The 22,797-nt window shown below is 45.6% G+C and overlaps 1 protein-coding gene and 1 pseudogene across 1 annotated transcript; both read right to left on the bottom strand.

Moving 5' to 3' along the window:
- Positions 1 to 12,934: 12,934 nt before the first annotated feature.
- Positions 12,935 to 17,401, bottom strand: LOC108932252 (extracellular calcium-sensing receptor-like). The gene is made up of 6 exons (XM_029255564.1): positions 17,205 to 17,401; positions 16,165 to 16,453; positions 15,168 to 15,965; positions 14,738 to 14,965; positions 14,446 to 14,569; positions 12,935 to 13,848 (listed from the first exon to the last, which is right to left on the bottom strand). Exons 1-6 carry the CDS (start codon positions 17,360 to 17,362, stop codon positions 12,935 to 12,937), a joined length of 2,511 nt encoding a protein of 836 aa, XP_029111397.1. The 5' UTR covers positions 17,363 to 17,401.
- Positions 17,402 to 18,136: 735 nt separating this feature from the next.
- On the bottom strand, positions 18,137 to 22,797 carry LOC114911650 (extracellular calcium-sensing receptor-like; annotated as a pseudogene).

Below are 22,797 nucleotides of genomic sequence, written 5' to 3'. Positions count from 1 at the left end.
AGATCATTGTACAGGCCACCTCCCTGTAAAATAAGTTAACCCCTCACAACTGACAGCACATTTTTGCTTGTATATAATATTTTTTTATGAAGTATTTATCAGAACTTACTTCTTTAAGTTTTTGTCAGTCAAAATTACATATATTTCCATTGCTAAATTCCCAGTTGTATAGATCAACACAACTTCATAACGTTTTATAAGAGCAAAACTATTGTAGCTTTTTTCCATTTTGTGAAAAATGCATGGAAACATACAAAGATATTACACACACTGTCTAGCACCACTTGTCCCAAGTGGTGTCGTGGCAAACTGGAACCTAACCCAGCAACACAAGGCACAAGGATGGGATGCCAGTCTATTTCAAGTCACCCCAAGCAGGACTTGAACCCCAGACCCACCGAAGCGCGGGACCCAGCCAAGCCCACTGCACCACCGCACCCCCTTTTAATGTTACCATAACATAAATCCTAAATGGTGAATGGCAATTATAAACATGCTACCACAGAGTTCCAGCCTGGACATTCTTATGAATCTTGAAACTTCTTTTACATCATATTAATGTCACTAAAAACTAAGCAAAGTGTTTTTTTTTGTCTTGCTGAGAATTTACCTACCTTCTGGAGGTTGTCTTCATTGCCTTCATTTTGCCTTGGTCTATATCGGCAAAGAACAAACTCTCAAATCGGGAGAGTCTTTTGTCTAAGCTGCTTTTTGATATTTCATAGTTCGATCTGATTTCCAAAAATCTGCACGACAGATTCTGTGCCCTTGTTAAAAGAGCAAATAAGACAAGTGCAACTAGTGTCATTTCACAGTTGGGTCTCCGTCCAAGTGAGAACCATGGAATGTGCTTTGCTTTTATAGCATGTGTGTGTAGCACAGGTGTAGAGGACAACTGATCAGCAACACAGTGGCTTATTCTCAAAGGTAATCAAAGGTATTTGCTCAAGGCATGAAAGGTTTTACAGTAAACCAGCAACACATGACCTGATGAAATTTTTAGCCTTGTTCAGAAAGTCTTTCATTGTCATTTTTATGGCAATGCAGCTTTAGTGATGCACTCTTCCTTGTGCAATATGTATTCATTTCTTACTTCTCCCACTTAGAAAACACAGCAGCAGAAGGAAAAACAAAAGATTGGTAGATACTGTGCTGCTTGAAAGTATGTTAACTTCTTGTATCCTGTAGCTTTACCAATTCAATTCTATTCACTTCATTTTTATAGTGTGCTCTTCCCATGCAGTGACACAGAGCGCTTGAACACAGGCATAAGGCAAAGAAACAAAATCTTTATTCATCGAGAAGCAGTCTTTCTCATCTGACATAATGGGTGTGTAAAGAGCAATTCCATATGGTTGTTTAGAGGAAGTCATGCATGTAGGAGAAAAAAGGAAGTAGTGCTGGTGTAAAAATAAGTGCACCGCATGTTTCCTTGGTTAAACCAAGTAGGTAAGTAGAATTAGGTGTGTAAATCACACACATCATCTGAAACCGCTTGTCCCATACGGGGTCGTGGGGAGCCGGAGCCCAACCCAGCAACACAGGGCGAAAAGCTGGAAGGGGAGGGGACACACCCAGGACAGAACGCCAGTCCGTCACAAGGTACCCCAAGCGGGATTCAAACCTCAGACCCATCGGAGAGCAGGACTCAGTCCAACCCACGGCGCCACCACGCCCCCAGGTGTGTAAATCATAATCATATATTCATTTTACATTTACATTTACATGTACATTTCTTCATTCAGCAGACATTTTTCTCCTAAGCAACATACATCTCACAGAAATATAGTATAAGTTCGTTACATCAACAGAGGAAGAGACTTTGGGAACGCTTTGGCAGGTCAAACATAACTCGTGCAGCAGCATTCTGTGTTAGCTGTACAGGTTTGATGGCAGAGGCGGGAAGGCCAGACAGGAGAGAGCTGCAGTAGTTCAGGCGAGATATCATCACTGCCTCATTTTATATGTTTATTTCAAGATTTAAGATTTTATGTTTATTTTTACATTTTATAAAAGAATAATGACCATGCCTATAGGGTTCACATACTGTCACGCCCACAGGAACAAACAGATCAGCAACGCCTGCGGCTAATTGATGAGTCCCGGTATAAATGGAGCTCCGGGACCGCAAACCGATGCAGATTCTTGCAAACGCCCTTGTGGATTTGCAGCAGTATCAGTGACTTTTCCTTGTCCTTCGCATCCTACCTTGTTCCCTAGTTCCCAGTTCTTGACCCTCGTCTGTTTTCTCGACCACTGAGTTTCATTTTGCCTGGATTGTGATGTCTGCGCCTGGAAGACGTTTGCCTGTCCCTGACCTCTGAGTTGTCCTGTTCAACAAACTTTGTTGAAAGAATAAAACTGACCCGGAATTGGGTCCATACACATACCTCCTGTCTCCAGCCCATCTGTATGACAGAAGAATCCACCATCACCATGGACCCAGCGGAGCTGGAGCGCATGCAAGAGGTGGTGTCCGCGCAGAGAGCCCTCTTTGGCTCACACGACCAGACCCTGCGGCAGATCCTGGAAATGCTCCAAAATCTGGTGCATAAGCCATCGGTCTCCAAGCCCGCCATGATGCTTGAATCGGCCGCCGTGAGAATGCCTGTGGCCGCTTTCGCTGCACCACCCACATCATCAGAAGTCTCCCTGTGTCTGCCAGCGACGGGCCCCCGGCTGGCCACGTCTGAAAGATACTACGGCTCGCCTAAGAGATGCCAGGGTTTTATCTTGCAATGCGAACTGGTGTTCGTGAGCCAGCCCTAGGTTTATAATTTGGATGCCAGTAAAATAACATATTTAATTACTCTCCTCACCAGACCCACGCTGGACTGGGCCACGGCGATATGGCATAAGTGGGAGCCCATCACCTATGAGCGCTTCCGGGAGCAGTGTCTGGCGGTGTTCAACCACCCACTGTTGGCGTGCTTGGCCAGCGACTGCTTGATGGTGATCCAGCAGAGGGACCGGACCATAGCAGCTTGTTCCCTAGAATTCAGGACCTTGGCAGAGAAGAGCGGCTGGAACCAGGAGGTCCTCTTGGTCTCCTTCCACCGCGGGCTGCATCCTCGGATACAAGTTGAATTGGCGTACAGAGGGGAGGACTGCTCCGTGGACCGCTTTATACAAAACACGATCATCATGGACAACCTTGCTCAGGAGCATCAACCTCATCAATGGCTGCCCCCGTGGGAGACGGCGGCGCCTTTTGAGGCCCCGGAACCCATGCAGCTGGGACAGGGGCACCTCTTTCCCAAGGAGTGACAGCAGTGGCTCCAGGGCCAGTCGTGTCTGTATTGTGGAGAGACAGGGCAATTCCAAGCCGACTGCCCCGTGAAACCACCTGTTAGCCATCCCTGCAACGTAACCGAGTTGAGTGCCACCCTCCGCACAGAGTCACAGTTGATGGTACCACTCGAGGCTTCCTGGGGGTTCTTCTGGGTACAGACTCGTGCGCTGGTCAATTCAGGAGCTGCCAGTTATTTTATGGATGTGACCTTCGTGCAGCGAAATGACACCCTGATACGCAAATGTGAATTCTCCTGCCAGATCAAGGCCCTGGACGAGCAGCCACTGGGTATGGGACTAGTGGAAAAACAGACAGTGCCATTGCGTGTCCGGGTCGGGACATGCCACACCGAGTATCCCGCGTTCTATCTTATCCGGTTCCCAGAGACACCGGTGATATTGGGGTTCACGTGGTTGACTAAATACGACCCCGTCTTTTCATGGAGCAAGGGGGGAATTATTGGCCTGGGGACCGCAGTGTGCCACCACGTGCTTGGCCCTACCCTGTTGAACCACCTCGGTAGAAAGCCTGGACGTGACCAAAGCCTTTTTTGTCCTGGTGAATATCAGGACCTGGCAGACGTCTTCAGTAAGAGTAAGGCTGATCTACTGATCTACTGCCGGGCGCATCTCCGCCTCGGGGTCAGATATATCCCCTATTGCTACCCGAACAACAGCACTACATGAATATGTAAAAGAGGCCCTAGTTGCCTGGAGCATTCAACTGTCCACCTCCCCAGCATCCACTGGGTTCTTTTTCATAGCAAAGAAAGAAAGAGAGTTACATCCCTGCATTGACTATCAAGGGCTAAATGTGCTCACAGTCAAATACTCACATCCCTAGCTACTCATTCCCGCGACTCTGAAGCAGGTCCATGGGGCCTGAGTGTTTACTAAGCTGGATCTGCGTAGTGCCTATTACCTCATCCAGATTCAAGAAGGTAATGAGTGGAAGACTGCGTTTAGCACCTCCTTGGGCCATTATGAGTACCTGGTCATGCCGTTCGGCCTGGCTAATGCCCCGTCCTTGTTTCAGGCCTTTGTAAATCATGTACTGGGAGATCTGGTGACCAAGGGAGTCATAATTTACCTCGATGACATCCTGATGTATTCTCGCACGATGGATCAACACATGGGTCTGGTATGGCAAGTTTTGTGATGATTATTGGAGAACCGTTTGTATGTCAAGGGGAGAAATGCTTATTCCGCTAGAAGCAAATCTCCTTCCTTGGCTTCATTTTGGGCACTGACAGGCTGGCTATGGACCCAAAGAAGGTGCAGACAGTGCTAGACTGGCCCCAGCCCACGTCGGTTAAGGCCCTGCAGAGGTTTCTGGGCTTCGCTAACTTTTACTGGAGGTTCATAAGGGGTTTCAGCTTGGGGGCGGCTCTGCTTACAGCCCTCTTGCGGGGTAAGGGGAAGAAGCTGGAGTGGACCGAGGAGGCCCAGACAGCTTTTCAGACCCTTAAGGAGAGGTTCACCACAGCCCCGATCTTGCAACACCCCGGTCCCTCGCTTCTGTTTGTGGTGGAGGTGGACACCTCGGAGGTCGGGGTCGATGCAATCCTGTCCCAAAGACAGGACACTCCCCCAAAGTTCCACACTTGCTTGTACTTTTCGCAGAAGCTGATGCCGGCTGAGTGGAATTACAACACTGGGAATGAAGAACTCTTGGCAATCAAACTAACATTATAGGAATGGTGACATTGGCTCGAGGAAACTGCACACCTGTTCCTGGTTCTAACCGACCACCGAAATCTTGAATACCTGCAGGAAGCATGGCATCTGAACCCTCAGCAAGTGCACTGGGCCTTGTTTTTCATTCAGTTCAGATTCTTGGTGACCTACTGGCCAAGGTCGAAAAACATCAAGGCCGACACCCTGTCGAGGATGCATGGCAGGGAACCGGACCTGGCGGAGCCCACTCCGATCTTTCTGGAACAATGAGTAGTGGCTCCGGTCAGGTGGCGCTTCCAGCAGGAGCACCAAGCAGCCCAGGAAGAGAATCCCAGACCTCCAAACCGACCAAAAGGTAAGGAATACATACCAGACTGACTCTGACCTTCCCTCCTGCAGTGGGCTCACAACTCCCCAGTGGCTGGACACCTGGGCTACCGACAGACCCTTTCCCTCCTCCAAGACCATTACAGCTGGCTGTCCATGAGGGAAGATGTGCAGGAGTACATAGAGGCCTGTGAGACGTGTGCCCAAGCCCAGACCCCCACTCAGAAGCCCCGCAGGTCTGCTTGAGCTTCTCCCTGTTCCATCTCAGCCCTGGTCGCACATGTCAGTAGGTTTCTTGGTGGACCTCCCGCTATCCCAAGGTAACACCATCATTCTCGCTGCCCTCAACTAGTTCTCAAAGTCCTGTTGCTTGATACCCTTGTCGCAACTCTCATTAGCTTTGGATACCATAGAAGTCCTATTTCACATCTTTTGTCTTTATGGCCTTCCAGAGGACATTGTCTCCGATCAAGGCCCACAGTTCACCTCACAACACTGGAAGGTATTCTGGCAGAAGCTGGGGGTCATAATAAGCCTAACATACAGGTAACAGACAAGTTAAGAGACTCCACCAGAACCTGGGCTAGTTCTTGAGGTCTTATTGTAGCCAGAAGCAGCAACAACAGGCTAGATATCTACCCTGGGCTGAGTATGCCCATAACTCCCTGCCTCATTCCTCCACTGGAATCATACCTTTCCAGTGTGTTCTAGGGTATCAGCCTACATTTACTCATTTAGCTGACACTTTTCTCCAAAGCAACTTACAATGTTAAGACTACAATTACACACACACACACACACACACACACACACACACACACACACACACACACACACACACACACACACACACACACACACACACACACACACACATTTTCAGAACCACTTGTCCCATACAGGGTCGCAGAGAACCAGAGCCTACCCAGCAACACAGGGCGTAAGGGGACACACCCAGGACAGGACGCCAGTCCATCACAAGGCACCCCAAGCGGGACTGAAACCCAAGACCCACTGTAAGCAGGACTGTGGTCCAATCCACTGCGCCACTGCACCCCCAGTAGACTACAATTATTTACCCATTTATACAACTGGGTAATTTCACTAGAGCAATTCAGGGTAAGTACCTTGCTCAAGGGTACTACAGCCACAGGTGAGGCTCAAACCTGCAACCTTTGGATCCAAAGGCAGTTGCTCTAACCACTACACTACCAGGTGTCCCCTTTTCCCCTAGCATCTGGAACACACCGAGATCCCAGTCGTTGATGCCTGGTACAAAAACAGTGAGGAGACCTGGAGAACGGTCACAGCCTGGCTACGTCGCAGCGTGCACCAGTACAAGCACCAGGCAGATTTCCACCATCGGCCTGTCTCCTTTCATCCTGGCCAGTGGGTCTGGTTCTCCACCAGGGACCTGAAAATGCATCTCCCATCCCAAAAACTCAGCCCCTGCTTTATAGGCCCATATCAGATCATTCGCCAGGCTACTCCGGTCACTTACGGTTTGCATCTACCCCTGTCTCTCTGGGGCAATCCATCCTTTCGTGTCTCCCTTCTTAAGCCGTATAAAGTGTCGCACCTCCAGGTTCCGCGGGCTTCAGAGCCATGCCTGCCAGTCCAGGTTGACGGAACCCCGGCGTACCAGGTTAAAAAGTTCCTGGACTCCTGGAGGTGTCACGGCCGGCTGCAGTATTTGGTCGACTGGGAGGGGTATGGCCCAGAGGAGCACAGCTGGGCTCCGGTGACAAACATCCTGGATCAAGACCTAATTGCTTCTTTTCACAGAGACCACTCGGATCGCCCAGCGCCGGGCGGCAGGAGCCACCCAATGGGGGGGTACTGTCACGCCCCCAGAAACAAGCAGAGCGGCAACACCTGCAGCAAATTGATGAGTCCTGGTATGAAGGCAGCTCCGGGACCACAAACCAATGGAGATTCCTGCAAAGACCCTTGTGGATTTGTAGTATCAGCATCTTCTCCTTGTCCTTCACATCCTGCTTTGTTCCCTAGTTCCTGGTTCTTGACCCTTGCCTGTTTTCTTGATCACTGAGTTTCATCCTGCCTGGATTGTGATGTCTGCGCCTGGAAGACCTTTGCCTGTCCCTGACCTTTGAGATTGTCCTGTTCAACGAACTTTGTTGAAAGAATAAAACCGACCCGCAGTTGGGCCCATACACATACCTCCTGTCTCCAGCCCATCTGTATGACACATACTTTCAAACAGCACTTTATACCTATTCCTAAATATCTTTTATGTATTAATTTATTAATTATCATATGGGATACAGTGGAAGATGGCGCCACGAATGGCCGCCTCGGTGTGGAGTTCCACAGTTGTTTTACTGTTTTTGTTAGTTTGTCCTGTCTTTAGTTATATTCCTAAAATCAGTTTTACCAGGGAGTTCAGCAGTTCACACCACCCAATATTTTACCGGTTTTCGATTATTCTGACGTTTTGCTGAACATTGTAGTTGGAGGTGCAGCGGCGCTGCTCAAGCGCTCCAAGACGCGCAAGCGTGGAAATCATGGAAAGCGAGCCAGCGCACTAGTCAAACTCCAACAGCGGGGCTTTAGAACCGCGCTGCCAAGTATCCACCTGGCGAATCTCCGCTCCCTACCCAACAAAATGGACGACCTTCTCCTCCTATCCCAAAAAAACAAGGACTTCTTAAACTCTGCTGCTCTGTGTTTCACGGAAACCTGGCTGAATGAAGCCATCCCGGACAGCACGCTACATCTGCCGGGCTTCCAGCTGTTCAGAGCGGATCGCGACATGGAATCAGTGGGGAAATCACATGGCGGTGGGACCTATACATCAACGAAAGGTGGTGTACAGATGTAACAGCGTTGAAGAGGATGTGCTGTCCCGACCTAGAAGCGCTCTTCATCAGCTGTAAGCCTTTCTACTCGCCGCGGGAGTTTTCCTCGTTCATCCTCGTAAGTGTTTACATTCCACCGCAAGCGTGCGTGAACGCAGCGCTGCAACAGCTGGGCGACCAGATCACAGACACAGAGCAGCAACACCCAGACTCTGTTATAATCGTTCTTGGGGACTTTAATAAAGCAAATCTCTCCCGTGAACTGCCAAAATACAGACAGTACATTACATGTCCTACCAGAGACAGTAATATACTGGACCACTGTTACACCACAATAAAGGATGCATATCACTCTGTCCCACGAGCAGCTTTGGGGCTCTCTGATCACTGTCTCGTTCATCTTATACCGACCTACAGGCAGAAACTGAAATCAGCTAAACCTGTAATAAGAACTGTTAAAAGACGGACTGGGGAAGCAGAGCAGGACTTACAAGCCTGCTTCGAGTGCACCGATTGGAGTGTTTTTGAGGCTGCTGCTACCAGTCTAGATGAGATCACAGACTCTGTAACATCATATATTAGTTTCTGTGAGGATAGGTGCATCCCTACCAGGACTCGTTTAACATACAACAATGACAAACCGTGGTTCACTGCAAAACTCAGACAGCTTCGTCAGGCCAAAGAAGATGCCTTCAAGAACGGGGACGGAGTCTTGTATAAACAGGCCAAAAACACACTGGCAAAGGAGATCAGAATGGCTAAGAGGAACTACTCTGAAAAGCTGAAGAAACAGTTTTCAGCCAACGATCCTGCATCAGTGTGGAAAGGCCTGAAAGACATCACCAATTACAAGACACCATCCCCCAGTTCCGTGTCAACTCAACAACTGGCCGACGATTTGAATGAGTTTTATTTCAGGTTTGAAAAACCCTGTCTCACACCCCCTCCCCATGCATCAATTAACACCTCCAGTAACCCCCACCTTCCCCCCTCTTGCACCTTTGATCTGTGAAGAGGAGGTGTGTCGGGTCTTCCGCAAACAGAAGACAAGGAAAGCACCAGACCCAGACGGTGTCTCACCGGCCTGCCTAAAAACCTGTGCTGACCACCTGGCCCCTATCTTCACAAAGATCTTCAACAGATCACTGGAGATGTGCGAAGTTCCTTCCTGCTTCAAACGCTCCACCATCATCCCCATCCCGAAGAAACCCAAAATCACAGGACTGAATGACTACAGACCTGTCGCCTTAACGTCTGTGGTCATGAAGGCATTTGAAAGACTGGTGTTGGCCTACCTGAAGGACATCACTGGACCCTTGCTGGACCCGCTGCAGTTTGCTTATCGAGCAAACAGGTCTGTGGATGATGCAGTCAACATGGGACTGCACTACATCCTGCAACATCTGGACAAACCAGGGACTTATGTGAGGATCCTGTTCATGGACTTCAGCTCGGCCTTCAACACCATCATCCCACACCTCCACCTGTCCAAATTAACCCAACTCTCTATGCCCTCCTCCATCTGTCGGTGGATCACCAACTTCCTGACAGACAGGCAGCAGCTAGTGAGGTTGGGAAAATTTTCATCCAATACTCGCACGATCAGTACTGGCACCCCCCAGGGATGTGTGCTCTCCCCACTGCTCTTCTCCCTGTACACCTACGACTGCACCGCTAAAGACCCCTCCATCAAGCTCCTGAAGTTTGCAGACGACACCACACTCATTGGCCTCATCCGGGATGGTGACGAGTCTGCTTACAGGCAGGAGGTCCAAGAGCTGGCTGTCTGGTGCAGTCACAACAACCTGGAGCTGAACACGCTCAAAACGGTGGAGATGATTGTGGACTTTAGAAGAAACACCCCAGCATTATCCCACTCACCGTCATGAACAGCACTGTGGCAACAGTGGAGTCATTCAGGTTCCTGGGCACCACCATCTCACAGGACCTGAAGTGGGAGTTCCACATAGAGTTCATTGTGAAGAAGGCCCAGCAGAGGTTGTACTTCCTTTGCCAGCTGAGGAAGTTCAACCTACCACAGGAGCTACTGATGCAATTCTACTCTGCAGTCATCGAGTCTGTCCTCTGCACTTCTACAACTGTCTGGTTCGGCTCAGCTACGAAATCAGACAGCAGAAGACTACAGCAGATAGTTCAGACAGCTGGAAGAATCATCGGCACCCACCCCCCATCTGGCCGGCGCTACAGAGTACTGAACACCAGGACAGCCAGTGTCATGGTCGCGTCTGAGGGAAGCGGCGGACCCAAGTGCAGAGCGGTAATCGTGGTGTCTTCGGGGAAATCCAAGAGAGGAGGTCAGAGGACGGGCAAAGGGTCTTCGAGGTGCGAACGTCGTAACAGCAGGGAGGATCCAAAAGGCGAGGTCAGTGTACAGGCAAGAGGTCGATGATCCGAAGGAGGCAGTAGATCGGGGGAACAAGGGACGGGTTCGGGGAAGGCGTTCGGGAACAGGAAATGGCTGGAGAAGGTCGCTAACGAGGAGGCAGATCAAGGTTCCGCATCAGCTAGTTGTCCGACGCAGCCTTTTATGCTGCGGTCTGCGTTGGGTCACAGGTGTTCCGTGTTGGCCCGGAGGTGTGGGCGTGGCAGCCAGACACAAGAAAAGTTTCTTTCCTCAGGCCAAATCCCCCCTAGAGAGTAAACCAGTGCAATACACAACACTGTTTATATTTATAATTATATCTATTTATCACATCATATCTCTTACTCACATTCCCTTGCATTTGTATAGAACATATCTGTACATACATATAATGTCTAGTGACTATTTTGTATATTGTGTACTTTATATTTTTTTAATGTATTTTTTATCCTTTATTCACATATTCTATCTTCTCATCTGTGTCTTGTCACTGTCATTCTGTCTGTGCTGTGGAAACTTCTGTCATCAAGACAAATTCCTTGCATGTGTGAACATACTTGGCAATAACGCTCGTTCTGATTCTGAAATATGTGTAGCAAGTCATCCAAAATTAAATTATGCATTGACATTTTAAGTTTATATTTCTGGAGTAAGTAAATGGCCTAAGCGCCCGTTAACAGACCATACTGTTCTCCTTTCAGCAGATGTTAGCCACATTTAAGAAATCAGATGTAACTTAATGTCAGCAGGGGGTGACAGTGGTGGAAGTCCTATCAGTTGTTTAACAGTCTAGTACTGTAGTTTATACTGGTGGCCTTGCAAGGGCCTTGCCATATATTTGGTGCAGAGGCAGCCTCATGCTGGCAAGGTACACGGCACCTGGTTAATGATGCACAGGAGATGCGCGATCAAGAGCAGGGGGTGTAGGTGGCAGAACTGAACAATGTGCTTTGGAGTTACAGGAGTAGAGAAGCCGATTTGGCACTTTGTGATGATGACACCTCAACCAAGTATAAACACAAAGGAAGGCATTTTATTTTATTCGTTACTAACAAAATCAGTCCATTTAAAGCCCAGTTTTCAATATAGGCTCTGAAATTACACTTTGTTGCTTAATCTTCTGTCTGAGGAATTTTCTTCGTTAGAATTTGTACTTTTTTTTTACTGTATCATTAGCTAATCATTCCCTGCAAGCACAAGCTCTGAAAAGTAATATTCAAAATATCTAAGGAGACAAGTCCTGCTTTAATTTTGTAAATATTTATTTGATTAGTAGATGTAGTAGGGGGTGTGGTGGCGCAGTGGGTTGGACGACAGTCCTGCTTTCCGGTAGGGCTGGGGTTCGAGTCCTGCTTGGGGTGCCTTGTGGCGGATTGGCGTCCCGTTCTGCGTGTGTCCCCTTCCCTCTCTGGCCTTATACCCTGTGTTGCCGGGTAGGCTCCGCAACCCCGCGCGTGTGTGTGGTAGGCTTACTTTTACTTTATACATATGGTAAAGTGAAATAATCCAAACCTCCAGTTTACTTTATAATTTAGCTGAGTTAATTCATTTGAAAATGAATATGAATACAGAGGTAGCTTGGTTTTGTGATTGAATTTGCCACATTGGAGAAGCTGACAGAGTAGTTGTTCAAGTTGTTACTCTTATGTTAGACGGTTACAGGTTCACATCTCATCCACTGCTGCAGTAACCTTGAGCAAGGTACTAACCTTAAATTGCTCTAGTAAAAAACCTAATAGGGTGGCACAATAAGTAGCACTACTGTCTCACAGTGCCTCGGTGGTGTGAGAAGATGTGGGTTTGATCCCTGCTGAGTCGATTTGAAGTTTGCATGTTCTCCCTGAGTCTGTGTGGGTTTCCTCCCACAATCAAAAGACATGCTGTTCAGATACCCCCATACTGTATGAATGACAGAGTCAGACAGTGTGTATTCCACTGATGTAGGGATGAGTGACCCATTGTCAGTAGTGTATCCAGCAATTTAAGTCACCTTGGTGGATAAGGTGTGTGGGCTGATGACACTACATAGTTTGTTGGAAGTTGCTTTAAAGAAAAGCATCTTCTAATTAAGTAAATGTATTTTAACTTTATTAAGAAAACTATCGATATTACATGAACAGACTATGGTAATAAAAATGAAAAGACAGTAATTGTGTCTCATCGTGTCTGTGCTATAAACAGTGTATTTTGCAAAGCACATTACCTCCACTAGAGGGGGATGAGTGCTTCTCTCCTACCACACAGTACACAGCAGCTTCGGGCTACTTTCCTACAGAGGTCTCAGAATCCTGTCTCCTTCATAATGTTTTTTCCATGCTGTAAAAACAGGTGAAACACTATAAAGCTTAAAATAAACTAATATTCATCTGGTTCATTAATGCTTCTGTAAGAATGGAATACATTCTCACTATATTGGAATGGATTTACCAGTGTATAATTATTTATTATAATTGGGGATTTTTCCCATTAAGTGCTTCTTGGTGTTCTTTTCTGGTGTAAATAATATGATGTAACATTTTGGTATGAAATTACAGAATAACAAACCAAAACTTGAAGCTAAAATGGCAAAGATCTCAACAGCTACAGTGAACTTGCCCGGTGAGCTGACATAGGCCGGGATAAAGGTGATCCACACCGCACAGAATATGAGCATGCTGAATGTGATGAATTTGGCTTCGTTGAAGTTGTCGGGCAGCTTCCTGGCCAGGAAAGCCAGTACAAAGCACATGAGAGAGAGGAGGCCAATGTAGCCCAACACAGCCCAGAAGCCCACGGCTGAGCCCACGTCACACTCGAGAATGACCTTGTCTTTGTAGTACTTCATATTCTTGTTGGGGAAAGGAGGGGATAGTGTTAACCAGAGCACACAAATGAGGACCTGAATGAGAGTGAATGCAAGAACACTGAGTCTCTGCTGTGGAGGTCCAAACCATTTCATGACATTGCTGCCTGGCAGTGTAGCCCTGAAGGCCATCAACACCACTATCGTTTTGCCCAGAACACAAGAGATGCAGAGGACAAAGGTGACCCCGAACGCTGTGTGACGCAGCATGCAGGACCACTGAGAGGGCCGGCCGATGAAAGTGAGAGAGCAAAGGAAACAGAGGGTGAGCGAGAAGAGCAGCAGGAAGCTCAGCTCTGTGTTGTTGGCTCTGACTATTGGTGTACTTCTATAACAGTAAAATATGAGCACTACTGCCATGGTAAGACAAGCTCCAGTTAATGAAAGTAGAGCGAGCAACAGGCCCATCAGGTCTCCATAGGACAAGAATTCAGTTTCTTTTAAAATGCAGGCATCCCTCTTCTCATTGGACCAGTATTCAGACTGGCACTTCACGCAGTCTAGTAAATCTGTCCTCCAAAAGACACGCAAAGAAAAGTGTTAGTGCTTCTCACAGGTAGTAATTGGCCTTTTAATTACTTAGTGCATAGTGATAATGAATTTCAGTACTTTAGCACAGAGATGAGCTATTGATGGATTCTAAATTTACACATTCGCAATGTGTGAATGTGTAAATGAATGTGAGTCTGTGGCTACTATGTGATGAAGTAGGAATCCATTAAGGCTGTATCCTGATTTGCCCAGCAGCCTTTGCTTCCAGGACAGACTCCTGACCACAGACAGCCTGGCTAAGCAAAGAGGTTAATGAAAGTGAATGAGTTACTAAAGAGGTGTCATTGAAGTCTCGGGTGTAGCTCTGCATTACTATACAATGAAGCTGTAGAGCCGAAATGAAAAAAACCTGCAGAATAATTTTCAGGAGTAGGGGATACAATTGGGTGTATAGTGTGCTCCTTCTGCTTCAGAATTCTGTTGAAATGTTTTTGAAATTTCTGGCAATAGCACTGAGTTGTGCATTATATTTTACTTAAGTTGTATAATGTCAAACAAGCAGAATAAGGCTTTTTTTTTTTAATGCAGGTTTTAATTAATATGTGTTCATTCACCTGTGGCATTACTGATCTCCCCCTCAGCACAGGGCACACAGTCGAAGCAGCAGACAGGCTTTCCTTTCTGCACAGCCTTACGAGTGCCTGGGGGACAGCTCTCACTGCACATTGACTTGGGCACCTGCAGGGATTCACACGGACAGGACACCCAGCGTATACATCAGCATACACACTATACAGGATACATGTTCTGCTATCAAAGTGTCGTGTTAACATTTGCTAGTGTAATACTCAGACACTTCTATAGACAGGAATGTATACAGTACATATTAAAAACTGAAAGGGCTACCTCCCTGCTTCCTCCTCGCCACACGATGTTGACATCACTCATGATGAACTGCTGACCCTTGGGTAATGATGCGTCGTAGTAACCGATTGTGGCCACCTTTAAGGTGCTTCCTTTCACATTTTGTAGATTGATTAAATCATATCTGGCTGGAGAATCCCCATTGCTGTCAAAAAACACCTTCTCTCCTGTTTTCAGGGTGAAATTCACTGTTTGCAGGGAGTGTAATACCTGTGCAGAGAAAAGACAGACAGGAACTGTGGTGATCAAGTTTTGTTTGTGGACATTGTTCTACACAGGACGGGTTCCTCAGCTGCTGCTGTGGTATATTTTCATGTTCTTTATGCTAGTGTTTGAGTTGATCTCAGATTGAATTTCTTCAGTAGTGTCTTCAGCCAGTTCTGTGAAAGACCCAGAATTCCCTCGGTCTAACCTGCCACGGCTGCGGTGTGCTGTTGGTGGCAAGGCCACTGCTATGTCCAAAGGTGTAGAGGTTGTGGAGCGCGTGGGCCACAGCATACACTGCTTTGTACACATTGTAGGTGAATCGCAGCTCTGACACATCTGTGAACTCGTTCTGCACGCTTTCCAAATGCTCAAATCCGCTACATGGTCTCACTGAGGTGCTCAAGCTCTGTGGGGACAAAGTGCAGTTGAACACCGTTTCCCAGAATTCCCCGATGAATGAGCTCTGAGGAAAGTGGGATGGATGGAGCTGCTGTAGGAAGTTCTGCAGGCCCTCGATCTGTGTCTTGCTGACAACAAATCCAATGGCCCCGACGAGAGCCTTGTGGGCCCCGCTGGCAGTGATGGAGTTGTCTGTGATCCATGCATCGCTGCCAATCCACTGCAGGCCTGTGATTTTTTGCCTTTGCAGCTCTTCCACCAGCATTTTGACCTCCCGGTGTGTCATGAAGGCCACAATGACTTTGGAGGTGGAATGCTTTATGACGTGGACAACCCTGAGAAGCATGTGGTATGGACCTGTACTGTCAAAGGCCTCGTAATATTCTACACACACACCCTCTTGTTGAGCTACCTGCAGGAATGTAGCCATGCCGCTAATTCCATAGTCATTGTCACTGCTGACAGCGCCAACCCAGGTCCACCCAAAGTGTTTAACCAGCTGGGCCAGTGCTCTGCTCTGGTAGTAGTCACTGGGAATGGTCCTGAAGAAGGTGGGAAACTCTTTTCTGTCACTCAGACATGCACACGTGGCAAAGTGGCTGATCTGTAGTACACATACAACATTTTGCATAGTCAGAGGATGACACTTGGACTTTTTGTGGTCTTACAGATCTGTGTCAAGTACTTGTTCTGTTGACTTTTTTCTTGTATAGAGGCATATTTCTGTTTATGCTGTGAACTGAAGATAAGACTGAAATTTTAGGCAGTATGTTCATATTAGAAAATTGAATAGATGTGCTCACCACTGGTATTTGGAATTTTCCCAACATCCTCGCAAGTCCGATAGTAGGAGTTGATCCTGAATGCCCTATTATGGCTTGGACCCTTTTGGTTTTGGTGCAGTTATTGCTGTTGTCTATTTCCTCTGGTCCAGTCACTAGTGCAGTTGCAGATTTGAGTATGTTGGTGTAGCCACACGCATTGTAGATTATGTATCCAATGGTGTGGTTTGGGAGAATTCCAGGGTTTTTATTAATTTCTTCAGCTGCAAAGATCATTGTCTCTGCAAATTGGAATTCTCTGAAATTTAAACTGTAAAATATGTTGCATTGTCTCACGTAGTAATACTGATACATATCAGTTGTATGGCTAGAACAAAGGTTACCACAGACTTCATGAACATATAGGCAACATAATGTAAAATGTTATTTACAATGTTTCAGGAAATCATAAACAGTCAAAGTAATTTAAATATTTCTGCAAATCTGGTGCTCTTTCAATGTATTTTCGATATGCTGGTTTGCCATCTGGCCGGTGCTACAGAGCACTGAGCACCAGGACAGCCAGGCACAAGAAAAGTTTCTTTCCTCAGGCCATCTACCTCATGAACAGCTAAATCCCCCCCAGAGAGTAAACCAGTGCAATACACAACGCTATTTATATCTATATTTATAACTATTTATCACATTGTATCTCTTACTCACACTCCCTTGCATTTGTATCTAGTGACTATTTTTGTATATTGGGTACTTCATATTTTTACATATTTTTTATCCCTTATTCACACACTCTATCTTCTCATCTGTCTTGTCACTGTCATTCTGTCTGTGCTGTAGAAGTTCCTGTCACCAAAACAAATTCCTTGTATGTGTGTACATACTTGGCAATAAAGCTCGTTCTGATGTTCTGTTCTGATATTGAAAAAAATATTTAATGTTATTAACCTAGTAATACTTATTTAGAGAAACTTAATTGTTTCAAAATTATAGAAAATAACAATTGCACTTTTTCGTAAATTTGTAAAAAAATAATTATTTTAAAACATGTAGGGTCTAAAACTTACTTTTTACATTTATGGTCCTCTGGAAAGTTTTGAAAGGTGTACACTTTGCCTGCATAGTCAGAATATAAGGTGAAAACTCCTCCAATAAGAAGATCCCCACTCTTGGCCAGCTCCGGCTGGGCTGCTCTGGCCAGCGATGTACACTTGAGCTCTTCCATGCACACAGACAGTCCAAGTGTGAGAAGCCCGAGCAGCAGCAGCAGCAGCATCGTGCTTTCTTTTGCCTTTCACCGTGACCGGCTCTTATGCTCTGGCCCTTTTATACCACTCAGCTGTGCAGAGCTCGATCTTTGCAGATTCTGACCCTCACTGCACTGAATCACCAGTCACTGGAGACTAAGAAAAGACTATGGGCTTCATTGAAATACTGCAGGAGAGCCAAAAACAAGGACTCGGATTTGTTCATGCGTCTTCCGGTGTTATTATGAAAAACCTCCCACCCCTAGACCATTTTTCAGTCTTGTTTTTTGCTGTTTTGTAAAAGAGCGCATAATGTTTATTTCTATAATTTTACAGTAAGTCATGAGATTTTTTTGAAGGTTAAATGTTTCTGTGAGGTGGAGTACAAAATTATACTGATTAATAGACGTTTAAGGCCTTTATTGGGCAATCTGTTTTGCACATAAGGGAAAACATATCTACGCATCTCGGGTATATAATACATAGGATCAGGTATGTATTACATTGGGGATTAAGTAACACAAGTGGTATTAAAAAAACATAATGTAAGCATCTTTTTCTTCCTTTTGAAAAGACAGAAAAACAGTTTTCAATGTTGACATGTGGCCTCGAGTTGATCAGAATTATGAGGCTGACAGTCTTCAGTGAGGAACTGAGGACATATTGAGATATCTTTTGGTACTATTGTATCAGACATGTCCTAAACATAAAAGTGTTGCCATAAACTGAAAATATAAATTAAGAGAGGAATATTAAAGTGATTTTGAGGGCATTTTCCCCATCAGATGTTTTTTTTGTATTCTTTTCTGGAGTTATCAAAATAACATAACATTTTGGGACAAAAATGCAAAAGAGTAAACCAAAACTAGAAGCTAGAATGGCAAAGATCTCAACAGCTACAGCCAGCTTACCCGGTGAGCTGACATAGGCCGGGATAAAGGTGATCCACACCGCACAGAATATGAGCATGCTGAATGTGATGAATTTGGCTTCGTTGAAGTTGTCGGGCAGCTTCCTGGCCAGGAAAGCCAGTACAAAGCACATGAGAGAGAGGAGACCAATGTAGCCCAACACAGCCCAGAAGCCCACGGCTGAGCCCACGTCACACTCGAGAATGACCTTGTCTTTGTAGTACTTCATATTCTTGTTGGGGAAAGGAGGGGATAATGTTAACCAGAGCACACAAATGAGGACCTGAATGAGAGTGAATGCAAGAACACTGAGTCTCTGCTGTGGAGGTCCAAACCATTTCATGACATTGCTGCCTGGCAGTGTAGCCCTGAAGGCCATCAACACCACTATCGTTTTGCCCAGAACACAAGAGATGCAGAGGACAAAGGTGACCCCGAACACTGTGTGACGCAGCATGCAGGACCACTGAGAGGGCCGGCCGATGAAAGTGAGAGAGCAAAGGAAACAGAGGGTGAGCGAGAAGAGCAGCAGGAAGCTCAGCTCTGAGTTGTTGGCCCTCACAACTGGAGTGTCCTTGTGGATGAAAAATATTACAGCAACACTAACAGTTAAAAAATTACCAAGCAATGAAAATATCACTAAGAATATCCCCATAATTTCATCAAAGGATAGGAATTCCATCATTTTTAAGATGCACTTGTTTCTCAGTTCATTTGACCAGAATTCCTCCGGACAGGTGAGGCAGTCATTCGAATCTGTGTGGAAATGGAAGGGACATGTGTTCAGTTTTTAAGCTGTAGTTTAAACGTTTAAAGTACACAAAATTTGTCCATATATTTTCATTTAACACTGTCCAATTAGGTTAGTGGTGATCTGGTTCCTGTAGTAAAGTGTAAAAGTAAAGTGTAAGGCATAAGTACAGCTCACAGTTACATGGAGCAGTGAGGTGGCATACCGTCTGCACCTTATTCATGATTTTTTCATGTCTTGCTAACCTTTAATATCAAGCGGAAGTTACAGTATAAGCCAGGCATATGCAATATACTACAAATCTTGCTATAGGAATGCAAGTAAAAAAGCTATTTACATTTTCACAGTCATTTTTGTTAATATTGAAGGGATAGGTTTTGCTTTTGGGGGGTGTTGTTGCGCAGTGGTTTGGACCGGGTCCTGCTCCTCCGGTGGGTCTGGGCTTGGGGTGCCTTGCGACGGACTGGCGTCCGTCCTGGGTGTGTCCCCTCCCCCTCCAGCCTTGCGCCCTGTGTTGCCCGGTTAGGCTCCGGCTCCCCGCGACCCCGTATGGGACGAGCAGTTTCAGATGATGTGTGTGTAAATTTATTTTAGAAATCTTGATCGTTTTTTAGTTAGACCTTCTTCTTAGTTCTTACCCAAAATATAATGTACTTTAGATGCTGCTTAATAATACACACACACACACACACACACACACACACACACACACACACACACATTTTCTGAACCGCTTGTCCCATACGGGGTCGCGGGGAACCGGAGCCTACCCGGTAACACAGGGCATAAGGCCGGAGGGGGAGGGGACACACCCAGGACAGGACGCCAGTCTGTCGCAAGGTACCCCAAACGGGACTCAAACCCCAGACCCACCGGAGAGCAGGACCCGGTCCAACCCGCTGCACCACTGCACCCCCTGCTGCTTAATAATATACAGTAGAAAATGTGAAAAAAATATAATTATGAGAGCGTCTGTTTATCCTGGTGCACCAGCAAGTATAGTTGCAAAGCTTACATTACCAGTTGTGTTGCTTATCTTCCCTTCGGGACATGGTATGCAGTCAAAACAGCAAACTGGCCTTCCTTTCTGCACAGCTTTACGAGTGCCCAGAGGACAGCTCTGGCTGCACACTGACAGAGGCACCTTGAAAATGCAGTGTTTGTGCTCAGCAGCACAGATCCACACACAACCAAACTGTATCCTTTTCACACAGACATGTCAAAATGAATCTCGTACCTGGTACTGGTTCTGCCTCCAAATAATACTCATGTTTTTCAGTGAGAGCTGAAGGTCAGGGGGTAAAGAGGCATCATAGTGGCCAATGGCCACAAACTCGGTCTTCCCAGCTTTGCTTTGCCAGTTCAGCAAATCGTACTTTGCTCCTGGGTCACCGTTTTCATCAAAAAAAACACGCTCACCCACCATAGTTGAAAACTGAACTCTCTTTAGAGAATGAAGAAGCTGGAGAAAGTCAGCAATCACAGAGGATTATTTGAAATAAAAACAAAATTTTCTGTAATTGCCCAGTTTTTAGCTTTTCTGTGACATAAAGGAATGAGTTCTTCCTCAGACCTCTGCTTACCTGCCAAGGCTTCATGTGTTTTGCATTGCTTGAACACACCTGATCAGTATGAGTTCCCTGTGTACAGGCCACCAAGTTGTTCAGGGCATGTGCCACAGCATACACTGCTTTATAGACATTATTTGCAATTTGCAGTTCAGAGACATCTGTGTATTGGTTGTATTCATCTTCCAAACGCTCTGAGCCAGTACACAGATTTCCTGCATTTTTACTGCTCTCTGCTGTGGGTACCTTACATCCAAATATAGTTTCCCATAGTTCATTGTTAATTGACTTGTTGAGAGATGGGCGTACCCTGAGTAGAAACTCCCGCAGACCTGTGATGTTAGCTTTAGGGATTGCAAAGCCCATGGACCCTGTCAGAATGTGCTGCCACTTGCTAGTGGCAATGTTTGAGTCAGAAATCCACGATTCACTACCGATCCACTGCAATCCAGTGACATTCTGCCTGGACAGCTCCTCCAGCAAAACCTCCATGTCTAAGTAGGAAACAAAGGCCACAATAACCTCCGAAGTGGACTTTTTAATTATTTCAACTGTTCTGAATATTTTTTCCTGAGGATCTTTTCTGTGGAAGGCTTCTGAATACTCTACACAGACCCCCTTGTTAGTAGCAGCTTTTACAAAGGTAGCCATCCCATTGTTACCATAGTCATTGTCACTGCATATAGTGCCAACCCAGGTCCATCCAAAGTGTTTAACCAGCTGGGCCAGTGCTCTGCTCTGGTAGTAGTCACTTGGAATAGTCCTGAAGAAGGTGGGGTACTTATTTTTATTGCTCAGACATGCACAAGAGGCAAAGTGACTGATCTACAGTGAGAGAGAGGAAACAAACCAGTTGAATATAGACAAATGTTCTCTTCCCAACAATACAACAATATGTAAAGAACACACTACAGGAAATGCATGAATTACACATGGTTGTACGAGTGATAATCTTACCACTGGTATGCGCAAAGGTCCAATTGATGCTGCAATTGCCATTGTTGGTGTTGAAGATGTTTCTGCTATTATGGCTTGGATTGTTTTTGGTTCAGAACACTGAGTGTCGGAAATGGCCTCTTGAAACCCATTAATCAAAGACATTGCTGATCTTAACGCCAATGCAATAGAACTGCAGGAATCATAAATCTGATAACCCAAGGAGATGCCAGGCAGAAGTTCTGTGTTGTTGTTGATTTCTTCAATTGCAAAAACCATAGTTTGAGCATTCTGAAATTCTCTGAGGCTTAAACTGGAAGAAAGAAAGTTACAGAAGAAATTTTACAGGTATCATCTAAGTATCGACCTATGGCTTTTCATTATTGCAATATTTATAACCGGATGGAATAACTTAACATTTATGAAATAGAGTCACACTGCCTGAATTCATATTGCACATTTCCACTGAATGGCTTCTGCAATTTTTTCAAAATATAAGAAATTATTGTAAGAAGAAATTTAACACAAAAATATGTTTACACAGAAATGTTAAAATGATAATCAATTAAACAAGTCCATTTATGAAAGGTATACTATGCGTGCCAGTAATTTGTAAACTTTTAAAATTGAAATGCAGAACTTACACAAATCCTAAGAACAACAAAAATGTTCTCCCAAGGTCAGAAAAACCTTTTTCATCAGTATAATGCAAACAATAAAAGTAATTTAATCATATTGTGAATTACTAAATGAGTCACCCTGTAATTCAGAGGAATTTGATTTTAAAAACTATACTGAAGAGGAAAGTGACTAAGACATCATTATGGACTACTTAAATTAGTGTAACTACAATATTTGCTTCTCTGCAAATCAAATGGTTGGTCATCAATAGGGAATAAAACAATTTTATAAATGATACTTATAAGGTGTGTGGGCTGATAACACTACACAGAGTTCAGTGGAAGTCACTTTGGAGAAAAGTCTCTTCTAAATAAACAGATGTAAATAAATAAATGTAATGTATGTAAATTTTATACAAGTGTTATGTTCCCCTTCTGTAAGTGCCGGTCTCACCTTCTGCACTGTGGTGGATATGGCTTGGTAGCAAAAGTGGACTCAGTCTCCACCCAGCTATCGTGGAAGGAGAAGATCCCTCCAATGTTGATATCGCCATCCTTCTGCAATTGTGGGAGCTCAAACCTGGATAGCAGCCTGCACAGCAGGCCCTCTGCTTGTACCTGATGAGC

Source organism: Scleropages formosus, chromosome 10, assembly GCF_900964775.1.
Source record: "Scleropages formosus chromosome 10, fSclFor1.1, whole genome shotgun sequence".
Classification (NCBI taxonomy): domain Eukaryota; kingdom Metazoa; phylum Chordata; class Actinopteri; order Osteoglossiformes; family Osteoglossidae; genus Scleropages; species Scleropages formosus.
The sequence above is the reverse complement of the archived record's forward strand: the minus strand, read 5'-3'. Positions and strand labels throughout refer to the sequence as shown.